Source organism: Charadrius vociferus, unplaced genomic scaffold, assembly GCF_000708025.1.
Source record: "Charadrius vociferus isolate BGI_N301 unplaced genomic scaffold, ASM70802v2 scaffold750, whole genome shotgun sequence".
NCBI classification, from domain to species: Eukaryota; Metazoa; Chordata; class Aves; order Charadriiformes; family Charadriidae; genus Charadrius; species Charadrius vociferus.
Genome location: NW_009646309.1, coordinates 162,644 through 176,502, shown reverse-complemented (window position 1 = coordinate 176,502; position 13,859 = coordinate 162,644). Strand labels below are relative to the sequence as shown.

Sequence of the window (13,859 nt, the reverse complement as noted above, 5' to 3'; positions counted from 1 at the left end):
TGCGCTGTAAGCACGGCAGCTGCAGCAACAGAGTAACCTCCTAAGTAAGACTAGTTCTAATACACACTTCTTCTGGAGTCTTCATGTTGTCCCACGTTTAGCAGAGATGTTGAAACTGAAGATACTTATTACAAGCTAATACAAGCTTTGGGTGACTTTTCCTTACGAATGTTGCTGGGATTCTAGCACCAGGCGTATCCAGGGACTGGTAACGAAAGCCTTGTTAATATATTCCCAGTGTGTCATTATTTCACTGTGGCTCTGGACACTGTTCTCCTCTAGTGTCCCTGACTTCAGTGGCTTAGAGTAGGCTTTTCCAATCCTTGTCAACTGGACCTTGCTAAGACAAACAAGATGAGCAAAGGGGAAGGAGGATTAAGTAGGAAAATAATCTTTAACATGTGATGGTTTCAACAGCTGTGTATAATTTTCTGACAGATTTCTTGGTCTGTTTCCCTCTACCCTGCTACGAATGCTGCTCCCCGACTCTCTGCCTTTGCTTTTAACGAATCCCTAGTATTGGTGTGGGCTTGAGGAGGGAGCCTCTGGCCAGCTGCTCTCAATGCCTGTTTGCCTGCGCGCTGCACTGAAAGAGCCGGAGGTAAATGGCTTTGGGTGTTGCAGCGCCGGCCGCTGTCTGGGGCTGTGGCCCCGGGGCTGAGCCGTGGCCGTGCGAGGGCTCACGGACGCCCCGGAACGGGTTGGCGGTCGGTGCCGCAGTGCTTCCCAGGGCAGCGTCGTGAAGCCGCTTCGGTTACAGCCGGCAAACGTGTGCGATCTCGCTGCTGCGGCGTGGAGCAGAGCAGCTGGTGGCCCTCGCGGTACGTCGCAGCTTGCCGCGATGGCGCAGGGGGCACAGACGCGCCGCTGACCTGGTGGTCGGCTCTCCGCGTGCGGAGGAGCGCTGCTGCGGGTGCCCGGCTGCCTCCAGCCTGGGCGAAGGAACCGAACGGCATTCCCCTGAACCCATCTTGTCTGGGATCTCAGCTGCTATGGAGGGAAATAAACTCTCCCACTAGGTGCAGATTCAGAACAGTGAAAACCACTGCGGAAGGAGCCTGTTAATCCTGTTTTGCCATGAGATTAATTGCTGTCATGTGCTATTGTAATTTTAATGCCATAATTCCTACCTCCTTAGCAAACAGATGTCCCTCAGTCTGACTGGCTCTGTTCCAGGATTTTGTCTTGCCCTATTAACTATGGCTTTGCTACAACATGCGCCTTTCCCCTCCCTCCGTAAGAACTTAAAATCGCAGACTGGAGGCACTGTGTTCCTTTCCTGATCTGGTGTTGCTGCTTCTTGGGGAATCTGAGATGACACACTTTCTATTTGATACCAAGAAATTACAATAGTCTTTGTGCTAGAAAATCATGAATTCTGAAGTGGAGTTAGCGGGGATCACTAAGGGCTTGTGTCTGGAGGCATCTTTCTGTTGAAGTACCGGCTTGTTTGTGCTCTACTCTGTGTGTTGGAGTGCCTTCCTGCTTGATTTGGACACTTTAGGGGATTGTGTGCAAAAGCAATCAGCTTTTCCCGATTCCTTGCTAGGGTGAATTTGCTACTGCAGAGGATCCACACCAGATCCCTATTCCATCTGTAATTTTTTTACTTTTTGCTTTATCCTGCTAGCCTGTATGAAGTAGTAACGGAACAAATGAGTCAATTCTTGAGTACAAGCTTTGGAAAACTCACAGCACTGCAAAGAAAAGAAATTCACTGCCTGAAAGGAGTCTCCTATTTTTATTTTAAACCAAACGATTGTTATAACTATCGTTTGAGTCTGGGGTTTTTTTGGGGAGTGTTATGTTTTTTGTGTTATACAGACTTTATTAAGTTGAGGCATTGTTTTTTTGTTTGCATGCATCAGGTTGCAAGCAGTCTGCTATTCACAATGGGTAATTAGTTTCAGTGGTTAATTACCTGTGGTTAAAACTGGGCCTCGCTTCAAGGGTGAATTTGTTTGTTGTGGTTTACAGCCACTATATTGCATTCTGCCTGTGTCTACTAGGTCTGAGTTCTCTTCTGAAAGAAATCTTACTACCTGTAGCTGTCTTCTCACCTCATAATGCACTCGTCATATAAATCAGACTGCTTTTGGATGTTTTGACCTCAAACAATGCATGTAATTGTGTTAGGATCTCTTCAGTATTAGAATCTGCCTTTCAAAAATGGAAACTGTAGACCGAAAACCCCCTCGAGTGGTCTCTGTAATGACATTATTGATCACTCTAAATTCATAGCCTGCAACACATCCACAGCCAGCTCTCTCCGCTGAGCTGGGCTCATGTGTGCTGTTCTCAGCTGTGAAGTTACTGTTTTCTAAAATATAACCAACATTGCACAAGTATGGTATAAATTTCTTGCTCTTGTCTGTAACACATCTAGTTGAGTAGACAGATCAATGATTTTGGTGCTGATCATGAGTTTCAGTTAACAATTAGTGTATTTTCGTGCAGGGAATCGATTCCTTGATAACAAGGAGACTCCCTAGAAATATCTTGAACAAATATCTGCTCACCAGCTGTCCATAATTTAAAACTGATTTTAACCTTCCCTAACTGTTTTCTTTCCTTCTGCCTGACAATGCAAATGTGTCAGACCTGTCCTTGGCTGCCAGAAGAGGCCTCCCCATAGAACCGCGAGTTGCAGTGCAGATCGTGATTCTTGCTTCGGGATGGCAGATGGCCGGAGCTCAGGGATAGGATGGCTCCTAAAATTGCTGGGTGTAGCTTGTAACAAAAAAACTTCCTGTGGAGCAGGGACTGTGCTGCATGCATGCAAATGACACATGCAGATGTGGTCTCTTGGAGGCTAAATTTGGTAATATAAGAGTTCCTACGTGGTCCAGTGGTCACCACAAGCTCATTTCTTGTTTTGTATGTACATGTGATTCTTTGACCTGCTGCCTCTAAATGGAGTACTGCCCGCATACATGTTCATTACAGGAAAAAGTTCAGCATCACCAGAGATTCCTGTTGTCTTGGGGGGAAACGGTGGAGAATGAGCTCTCTGCTGTGAGTGGTGTGTGGGGCTGCCGTCCTGCGGAGAGGTAGTGAGACGTTGCCATGATAGAACTGAGCCACTACAGGGGACTATTGTGCGCCACCCCTCCGCTTTCTGTAGTCGTCACTCTGGGCTGATGTGTATGGAAAACCTACTGGCAAAACTCTCGGTACAGGGCGAGCAATGGGATTCTGGAAGCAGGCATACTTACTCAAGAATGAGTCTTCACAAACCAAACTCTGTTGAGTATTTAGTTAGAAATAAACTGATACAGTTATTTTCTACTCAAAATTAGTCCTCATACAAAACACAGACAAAAATAATGCTTGGTGTGGTTTTTCCTTTGTTTCCTGCATTTTTTTTTACACAGATAACTGACTTTCCAATTTTGTGAGTTTCTTAGATCAAAGCTCCTAGTGTTGAAATCACCACAGTCATGAATGCACTGGTAGCTTTTCTAAAGTTAGAACTTGCCCTACTAAATTATTACTCTTGCTTCTAAAACCAGACATTCTGGTTAAATGTTGTTGGCAGTTCATGGAATTCAAATTCTTGAAGCATATAGGGAGGCAAGGAGTAAAGAGTAAGTGGGTTCATCCTGGAACAGTCTTGTGAGTCCTTCAAGGAAAAGTGGAGACAGTGCATTGTGCTGAACCAGTTCTGCTGTACTGTCTTCCACAGATAAAGCTTTGACGTGTCAGGATCTGTTTGAATGGACCTTGAGAGAAGATTAACCCTTTAATTTGATAGAAAAGGAAAATAATGATGAGATTGTTGGGGAAGGGTTAGATCTTTTTTCAGAGGACAGAGTAAAAGAAGCATATTTTTTGTTTTTGGGGGAGGGGGATTGTTTGTTTTTCTTTAGTACTTTGTGTCTTGGTAGATGTAGGTATCTTCTTGTTTTGTGGGTTTTGTTGTTGTTGTTTGTTGGGTTTTTTTCTTTAAAAAAAAAAAAGAAATACTAAGTCTACACTCATCTGTCCTTGAGGTCGTAGCTTGTGAATCACTCAATGACTTTTATTTCTCAGTCCTCTGTTAAATGGATTTGGTGGAATGCATTTTGAATCCATTTAAAACAGTGTTTTTTTCCGCAGTGATATTGGTCTTTATCTGTAGGACTTTCTAGGACAGACAAGCTGGATAAGACTTAAATTTCTCATGGTTAAAAAAAAAAAAAAAAAAACCAACAGGAAAAAAATCCCTAAACAAGACAATAGGATGAGGCCATATTTTTCTCTCAGATGACCTGTTCCCAGTAGTTTTACTCATATTTTTGTAAACTGAGGCCTGTTCTGGATTTTGTCTGCCATCACTTTGACGGTAGCTATTGTGGAAATTGGTTATGACCATTCACTATGCTACTTTGCCATCAGGTAGATGAATGGTCTGGATTTGACCTAATCCTACCTCTTTGCCTCTAAAAATTTTATTGAGTACTAATGATTCTGCAGGAAAATCTCCGGTAGACAGTTTGACTCCTATAAAGAAATTTCTCCTGGGATCACTGTTCTAAAGATGGAATTTGCTTGCATTTTTATTCCTACTTTGTGGAGATGAATAATTCAAAGTGGTTATCGATTTTTTTTTTTTAAATTTTTTTTCCTCCCCTCCATTTGTTTTTCATCTCAGGTTTCATCTTTGCAAGAAAGCATGTGCTGCAGTGCTGATCTCATCCTACAGAAGGGCATAAACCCAGGAGGGAATAGTGCCTAAAATGGATGTCCTATTTGATCGATGTTTAAGGAATGCTTGCTTATTTCGCATCGTTTTTCTGTTTTTTCACTAGTAGGCCTTGTAAGCAGCAAATGGCTGGTAACTGTAATATTCCACACATATGCACAATTTATCACCACTAGTTTGGAGGGACTAACATTTTGTCTCTTTAAATTTACAATACGCCTGGAAGAACAGTTCCTGTTCTGTAATCATAGCATATGGTTATTTCTTGTGGTATCTTTGCATGTAGTAGCAACTAGGTCCTGTGGCTGTTAGTTTTTCATAAAATTTTTTGCATGTCTTCAGTCTTTGATTCATTGTGAGAGAAACCTCCATACAATGCCAGTTAAATCTGTGTTAACCTGACAGGTTATGGGTCCCGCAGCTCCAGGAATGTGGCAGAGCTGTTTTGTGTTCCTTACAGAAAAATGCCTGCATTTCAACATCTCGGTTTCCAATTCTAAAGATCATACTGAGGAGAAAAATTAAGCAGAAAAATGACTGGTATGGGAAAACAAACACTGTACCTTTTTTAAGCAAGTCCTCCACAGTCTTTGACAGCGTCATGTAAACCCAGCAGTATACCCAGAGTATTGTCAACTTTCCCAAATGTATTTTGTCTTGAAAATTTAACCTGTGCCACCGCCAACTCTAAATCCTACTCTACCCTCTTCCAGCCTTCCTTTGAGTTTGTCCGCCAGGCTCAGCTCCGCGCCATCCATCGGCATCATCTTCACCGTTGCCACTGATACCTGTTGCCTGCCTGCGAGGGTCCCGCCGTGACCTTGTCAGAGGTGTCCTCGAGGTGTCCCTCGACAAAGCGGCATGGCACCTCTTACCGGGGCAGCTGATGGGGCAGCTGGGGACTCAGTGCCTCCAGGCTGGCACTCTCCTTCATAAGGATGCTCGCAGCCTTTTTGCCTCTGCTCAGGCCTTGGAGACAGAGTTAAAACAGCGCGTTTCTGGGAATCTGACCCTTCTCAGGGCAGCTGGTGCCTTTTACAAGAGATTACTGACTGGTTCAGAGAATGTGATCTGAGGCAGTTAAACTTGTCTGGAATAAAAAGATACCCTCTGCAGGAAGAGGCATCTTGCACCATATTTTGGCTCTTGTACCTTCTCTCACATTGCCTTGGATGCATTTCTTTCTTGCTTTTGGTGCCAGACCTGGCTTGTACCTTCTCCTCCGTTCTGTATGTCTGTTGGGACACGTGGAAAGCTTTGCTGTGCCGCTGTGGGTGCTAATCGGGTGCTAATGCTGGCAAAAGCTGCCGAGGAAGTACGGCCAACCCAAATACAGTATAGAAGGCATGGGTTTTTCTTCAGGTAGATGTACGCTGCTTATTGGAAAGACTTTTGGAGAAGTCTGTCCGTGAACTCAGTGTTAGTTGTATTAGGAAAACACTAGGGTTTGATCCCAGTGTCACTGAGAGATCACGAGGTTTGATCCCAGTCCCTCCTTCCTCTCTTCTGCGTTAAACCCCCCGTTTGGGTGCTGAGGAACTGTGCTGTGCTCGGGCAGGGGGCACACCGCTCTGCTTACTGTGCCCCAGTATTTGCCTCAATCCCTCTTTTCATGTTCCTTCTGGTCTGTTAGTACTGCTCCTGTTTGCTCCAGTTTTGCAGCCTTGATTTATAAACCTCTTTATCCTTTCTGCCGAGAGTTCTAGACAGGTCATCTTCTGTCGTTTTCCCTAAAGCTTTTGAGTTGCTGAGTTAAATTAGGATCACCATTTTTAAAACCTTATTTTCTGGGACAAGAGAGACCAGAGTGTTGCCACAGAAAACTCGCAGGCTTTGTGAATTTGCTTAAAGCAGGAATTGGAAGAGACTGGTATCGGGTGCTGACAGTCTCTCTGGACCTGCATCAGGGATGCTATTAGCACAAAAGTAAAACCTTACTCGGTGAAGAAAATGGTAAAGAACTACATGGAATGGATGACTTGGGCTATCCACCTGTAAACTTGCCGAATACCACAGCGAGTTCAGAGAACCTGATTCTCAGTAGCTCAGATAACCACTCCTTAGGCCCTGAACTATCAGAAAGATGAAAAAATGATTCTCAAATTAAGGAAGAGAAGCCTAAATAGGTATCTGCATTGGACCTGCAAAGCAGCTGAAAGAATAAAATACTTAAAGGATCAAAGGTTCCTTGAGATCAAAGTATACAAACAACTAACAATGTGCCACTTCACTTCAGAAATGGTTATTTAAAAAATAAGGAAACTTGACAAAAGCGGGAAACAAATCTGTAGTCAGAATTTAAGCAACCATACAAAATAAAGAGGTACAAATATTTGTAAATAAGAAAGGAGATAGGGAGGAGGGAAGACTCATTAAATAGTTGCACAGAAAGATGCAGAAGTATTCAGCAAAAACAAGTATCCTTTAAAAACTTCCTAGTGAAGCTTGTAGAAAGGAGTAAAAGTTGCTATATCTAGACAGACATGAGGATAGCCAAGAGGATTTTAGAAGTGATTTACCAAAGACTTGAACAAGTAATTGATTCTTCGAGTTTATTGAAAGTAGGTAGCCTGTGAAAGTCAGTAACTGGATAGTCAAAGAAAAAAAAAAGTCTTCCAAGAGGAGGGGTGCAAACAAATCCTTGTGCTTCTCTGCAGTCTTCTCTGTCGAGCAAGCTGCGGTGACAGCCTGCTGCCTCTTTTGTAATTACTGTGGCAGTCTTGTGTAATGAGATCGCACAAACCTGGGATGCAGACTAACAGAGAGGTTAGAGCTCTGTGCATTGAGAACTGTCTGCTTTTTATGCAGAGGTGCGGAGAAATAAATACCTGTCCTTCCTAATAAAAGCATATAGCTCCACTATCAGGGCTATGGCTGGGTCAGACCGTGGTTATTCTTTGTCCCAACACTTTTAAGGAGCTAGTATACTGTTCCTTGGAATTTCTGTTCTCATTAAAGCCTTTGGCCTATAGTTGTGAAGAAAACCAAGTGTATTTGAGCATAAGACAATAGGCAGCTCAGAGCTGTTGTTTGGCGAAGCATGACCTCTCTAGACTCAACACGAGTTGTAAGCCCGGTTCAGTGTTATGCTTTAGCTGGAGTTCATGGAGGTCTCGTGTTTCATAAAGACATGCAGCCTTCACTTGTCTACAACATTTTTATGTATGATGGTAGAGAAAAGCATGGAGAGATGAGCCTGGCTGCACCCTAAAATTTGAAAATAACAGAAAAACATTTTAAGAAGTCACTTTTGTTGTATATGTGGGCCTGGGGGAATAACCAGTCTGTGGCTGCTTAATATTTATGATCCAGAAGATTCCTGTGGTGTGATATTGACTCAGATGTGCAGTGATGAAATAAGCATTCTCATTGTTAACAGTTTAATTCCGTATCCTAGTCAAAAGAGAACTACACCTAACATCCCAGGAAGCTGTGAGGCCTTTTCAAAGCTCTGTGAACAGGGAACAGAATTCCGCAGCCAGAAGACAGGATATTTGCTTCAAACCATAGTGATTTGGTGACTGTTGTCTGTTCGACTAATTAGAGAAGAGTTTCTTTTGTTAGCTTAAGTGGGAGAAACTCCATCTCTCTTCTCTAATTCAGTAGTTGATATAATATGACCTTGCATCAGAGGATAAGAGTGTCTTTAAATATCAATGTTTGAGTGGTCCTTGGAATTAAACATCAATGAGTCTTACCTTAATAGTGGTAAGAGCACTGTTTTTCTCTTGGAGTTTTTTGGGTTTGTTGTGGTGTGGGGGTTTTGTTGGTTTGCAGAGGTGGGGGGATTGAGTTGTTGGTGGTTTTGGCATTTGGCATCTCCCCCTTTTTTGAATCCTGAGCCTCTGTATACTCCTGTTCTGTGCTCCTGGCACCTGGTCTGTGATGTCCCATAAATGTCAGGCAAATGTCCTGGTTTCCTGAAGGACTGAAGAAACTGAAATGTTCTTGATCATAGCTCTGTAGGTCTTCCGGGCCTTAGGAAGTAGGAAGTGGAAACTAGAAGCTCAGTGCCCTCTTTTTAGGAACGGGAAGAGACTTGAAGCTCAGTAAGTGCTTTCTTTATTAGTGCCCCTTTTCTTCTGCTTTTGACAGCTATTTTTAGGTTTTTTGCTAAATGATTCTTTGTTGTTTTCTTTAAAAGCTAAAAAGAAGAGGTTATTTGCAACTCTTGTCTGATCCCATGAAGGCAGGAGGGCTGTCTCAAAGAACTGCTGTGCAGGAGGCTTTTTAGGCCAGTGAAATAACTGGTGCGTGGTAAAGGCAGCAGCTACGTTAAGAACCTCTTCAGCTTTGAGTGAGTGTCATGCTGGTCAAGCAGTACATACATGCCAAAGAACTGTGCTTTGTGAAAACCACCATACCTCGTAAGTTACTTTTCATTGTAAAAAACGCTTGCAGAGTACAAAAAGACACATTCCTGGCTGCTGGGGCCTGAACACAAAACCAGAAGCGGAAAGTGAGAGGCAAACTGGAGACAATAGATGCATCAGCCTTCAGCCATGAATTTCATGGAGACTACGGTTGAGAATTTACATCAGAAATAGTTATTGGAAGACACTGAGTTTTTATTAAATATACAGAGATTTTGAGGCAAAAGAGAGATAAGAGCATGATATGATACTGTTGAAGCCATATAATTTCCTTAGAAAACAAGATCACGGATGGAAGATAACCAATTGGCCTGTTTACTTTATATATTCAAAAAGTTTTAATACAGTTAAGGACATCAGACTAGTTCATGCTTAAAAGTGTACTTGCATGACTGTTAACAGGGAGGGATTTTGGAACAATTACTAATATCAGTAAACGTCCTGATTAGGCAGTTATATCAAATCTTGTTTGTTGCTTGAAATAGAATGTGCTAAATCAATATAAAAAGACGATACAGAAGGAGATCTTGCTGCCCTAAATATCCTGCTGGGGGCTAAATTTGGTCACCTTTGTAATGGGCATAGAAAAGGAAAAGGCTGCAGAGTTGTGTGTCACTGTACAGAATGTCCTGGTGCGTGTGCCCTTCCCGTACGCGGTGCACGGAGCTGCGATCCTGAAGTGCTCTGAAGAATCTACTGATGGCAGCGCTATTTCCAACATAGACCAGTTCGAGACCAAGGCTCTCTGACCCCTTCCCTTCCTCCCCACACCCGCTGCACTGCTCCCCACAGTGACACAGACGTGTGCCTCTGTTGTCAGTTTGCAAGGAAAGACCTGAAAAACTGTAGGCTGGATGAAACTACCCTGGGGGCCAGGTCCAGCCTGTGGGCTGCCGCCCGGGCACTTCTTACACTTAAGTGGGTGATGGTAACTCAAATATTAAGCAGCCTGGTTTATATGTAGCAGTAGCCGCGAATACATCCTCTTGCTTTGTCCTCAGCACTGCCGCGAAGCAGCACCTTTTAAGTAATGTCCTTTGCTCACCTTGCACATCTTTAAGCTGAAAAAAGGGACTGCATGTTTGTTTTGCAGTTATTCTACATCCCCACCTGTTTGCTTTGCTCTTTACTTCTGACTCCTGTTCACTCTGACTGCACGGCCCTCTCTAGTGTGTGTTAGACTGGTTATAGTGGGATGACAAGCACAATAGGTGGTTATCATCATCTCCTCTGTTTCTGAGAATGTCTGTTGTGGTGCACCGGGGATGAGAAAGTGAGTCTGAAGTGACAATGAGCAGTGGAGGCTGGGAGCACAGGCAACAAAGGTGATATACTCCTGTTGGGGAAATAGGAGGGGGCCAGATACAGCCTGTATACATATGCAAAAAAAGAAAAAAAAAAAAGGAAAAAAAAAAAAGCCATCAGGGCAGAGCCAGCCCACTTCTTTCTTGTGCAGGGGTAGTAGTGTGCAGGGATTTCCTCTTCTATGATTTCACGGAAATCAGTAAGCTTTTGCTAACTGGCGGCTAAAACATTTTCTAAAGCTAATTGAATATGCTATTCTACAGTTGTCATATTAAGGATCAACATAAATGTCTTCAGGATACCAAAGAAAAAACCTGGAACATAGAACACTTAAAAAAGGACTTTGAAGGACCTGGGACCACTAAGATTAGTGTTATACTTGTGTTCTCAGTGAACAGACAAATACTGGCTGATGTTATTCTGATGCTGTTCTTTATCATGGTGAAAGAGGTTCTTACCAGCATCACTGTCACAAGCCACATGCCCTGGATCTGTGCGGAGTCAGTGCTGTTCAATGTGTTCATAAATGATTTGGGGTATAGTGTCAATGCTGAAATAACAGAGCTGGCTGCTGATTTGAAATTATTGATGGCCACTACATCAAGGGCTGGCTCTAAAGAGTAGCAGCGATCTCAATGCTTAGCTACAATGAAAAAGCAAATGAAATGTGAGGTATTAAAACAGTAGAAAACACCACAGAAAGCATCATTATGCCGTTTTGTTGGTTTACAGTGCTCTCAATTCTTGAATGTGTTGTGCAGGTCTGATCCGTCTCCCTCTTCCCCCATCTCAGAAAGAATATTCTAGCATCAGAAAAGTGACAGGGATGATCAAAAAGGCTTTACTACAAGAGGAGACTTCAACCAACTGGTCAACCAAATAAAAAAAAACCAAACCCAAACCTAGCAGTTCTCCCCTTGTAGAAAAGGGAGTGGAAGAGCAATGTGACAGATACGAGAATACAAATGCTCTAGTGAAGGTTAATGGGAAATTACTCTTTTATTTTCCCCTCATAACCTAAGAATTAGGGAATATCAAATGAAATCACTAAGCAGAAATTACAAACCAAATATACAAGAGGAAGTAATCTTTACACGATGCATCGCTAAACAATTGCCAGAGTCCAAAAGTATGCATAGCTTCAGAAAGCAATAGAGAAGCTCATGCAGTTTCTACATAAAGATGCAGAAACAACCTTTGTTGGTGAGTGAGGACATCTGCCAGGAGGTGAGAGGTATAATTGGAGGTATATCAATCTGTCATGTATTTTATGCACTTTCCGTAGCTGTCCACCCATGGCTGTAGACACGGGCTCAGGGCCTGACCCAGTGTTCCCATTCTAAAGTTTTTAAGGAGAAGGTTTTTGAGGCCCAACCAAAGGAGCTTTTACCTTGAGGCAATCTTTGTAGTTTCCAGTAGACACAATCCATTAGTTCCTGACTTAAAAAAATGTAAATCCATAGATTCTCATTCCATATTATGTAGCATGCATTTAGAAAAAAACTTTCGCTTTTCACCAAAACAGAAAAAGGGTCAGCTTGACTCAGTTAATAGCGGCTCTCTTTCAAAGAAGACAGCAGGAACTTGTACTCCTTTTTCATCCCAAAAAGCTGGCTTCAGACTGAACCCTCATTTTCTTTCCAAAGACAAAGCCTTTTTAGGTATCTCAGTTGAGAATCATCTTGAAAGTGTTGAGTATTGCCTGTGTCTCTTCATATTGGTGACCAGAACCAGCTGCCCCTCTGGGTCCCTGGAAGGCCCGTATGCCTTGCTGCAGATCTTCCAGAGAACATTCCAACTCTCTGTCCTGGGATTTAACAATCCAAAGGTGTATATTAAAAAGAAGTGCTCGATCACTTCATTGCAGTCGTTGCTGTATTGCTGTCGCTGGGAAGTTATGCTATGCTGTGATTCTGGTGACTGGAAGAGAACCGTGTCCCTTACTGTCTCCTAGTTGTCTGATTTGACTGTCAAGTGAGCGGTTGGGCACAGATCTACAGAACTGCTCCCTGCAGTGACTTTCGTGTTGGAGGTGAAAGCAGAATCCAGAAGGCTCTGTGCTCTCCTCGTGCTCACCACAGAGGCTGCAGCCCACTGGGAGTGGTTCCTCACCACCGCAGTAGACTAACTGGCATCATCAAGGAGCTGGTGTTACTGCCCGTGTGTTGGAACTGTCAAGCAGAAGGCTGGGATGTGACAGATGTAATGGAGTAGTTCAGCAGCTCCCACAGCATGGAACTATTTATTTCAATAGTTTGTCCCTTGAGAATTTTTAATCTTTGGTGTTTTTAAATAGGGTGTTAAGAGGAGGATGTGTTACCGGTTCAAAACATACAGAAATCAAAGATGTTTGATTCAGTGCGTTAATTTTTCCTGAGGTTCACAGATATTTGCCCTGATTGGCATCATGTGAAAGCTATAGAAGAGAAGGTTCTATTTTATTTTTTTTAAACTCATCCCAATTCTATGATATTTTTATTCCTGAGAATTCCATTGTCTCTGACAGCCCTTGGCAGATCATTGAGTGGGAGACTTGCTGTAGGGCAGGCAGGACATCTCCAGCTTTCACAGTTAATTCTGGAGTCTAAAAGTAATCCGGGATCTTGTGTAAGGCAAGCAGGGCACTGGTAGTGGTTTCAGTGCTTGCTATGAAAAAAGGCCACTCGTGGCAACCAGCATGCCATGGAGTAATCTGTATATTCCAATGTTGGACTGATAGGCCTGAGCCCAGTAGAGCAGGAGCAAGGAAGCCTGCTTCTCTCTTGAGTGCCTTGGAGGTCGATGCTGATACTGGTTATGAAACAAGTTGGAAGGTTCTTAGAAAATTATCTAGTTTATCTGAAAACAGTGCTGGAAATAGGTCTCCAGAGGTCAGGTTGCTGGTGTTCTTGCATTGCTGATTCAAGTTCTGTTGTCTGTTCCATGGGATCGGAGACCATCATTGACACATCCCTGTTCACTAGCAGCCAGACACCGGGGCTGTGACACCAGGCACTGTCCCCAGCCAGGCTACTGATGCTGTGCCTGGTATTTCATGTGGCTTTTCTTTAACTGGAGGAGCTGCTCTGCAGTTGGAGCGCAGCATTAGATGCCAGTTTAAGAGTAATTTAAAGCAAAGCCCCACTCAGCTGGGATGGGGAATGCTTCTCTGTGAGGAGCAGCCTGACTGTGGGGTGTGGGAAAACCCCATTCTGATAGCATGGGAACCCATCTGTGTGCAGGAGTTTGTCCGGTTTCACCTGCTTCAGAGTGCTGGTGCTGCCAGTTGCCCAGACTCTGCGTCAAGACCAGGCCCCGCCGGCAGCGGTACCCGGCGGGGCGAGCGCCGGGGGGAGGGAGGGATGGATGGAGGATAGATGGATGATGGATAGAGGATGGATGGGTGGAAGGACGGATGGATGATGAATGGGTGGATGCCGTCGGGCCGAGCCTCCGGGACGCCGCAGGGGCTGCAGCCCGCAGAGGGTTAAGTCAGCCCTGCGCAGGGTGGGGGGTGC

General features: G+C 43.8%; 2 protein-coding genes across 2 annotated transcripts in view; one reads left to right on the top strand and one right to left on the bottom strand.

The window, feature by feature from the left end:
• TP53BP1 (tumor protein p53 binding protein 1) overlaps positions 1-956 on the bottom strand; it is a 57,703-nt gene extending 56,747 nt beyond the window's left edge. Inside the window, exon 1 of the mRNA XM_009884780.1 lies at positions 685-956. Within this exon, the coding sequence (XP_009883082.1) occupies positions 685-956 (272 nt within the window). The remainder of the gene's footprint in view (positions 1-684) is intronic.
• The window catches only part of MAP1A (microtubule-associated protein 1A), a 62,840-nt gene that overhangs the window by 13,520 nt on the left and 35,461 nt on the right, over positions 1-13,859 (top strand). The window lies entirely within an intron of this gene.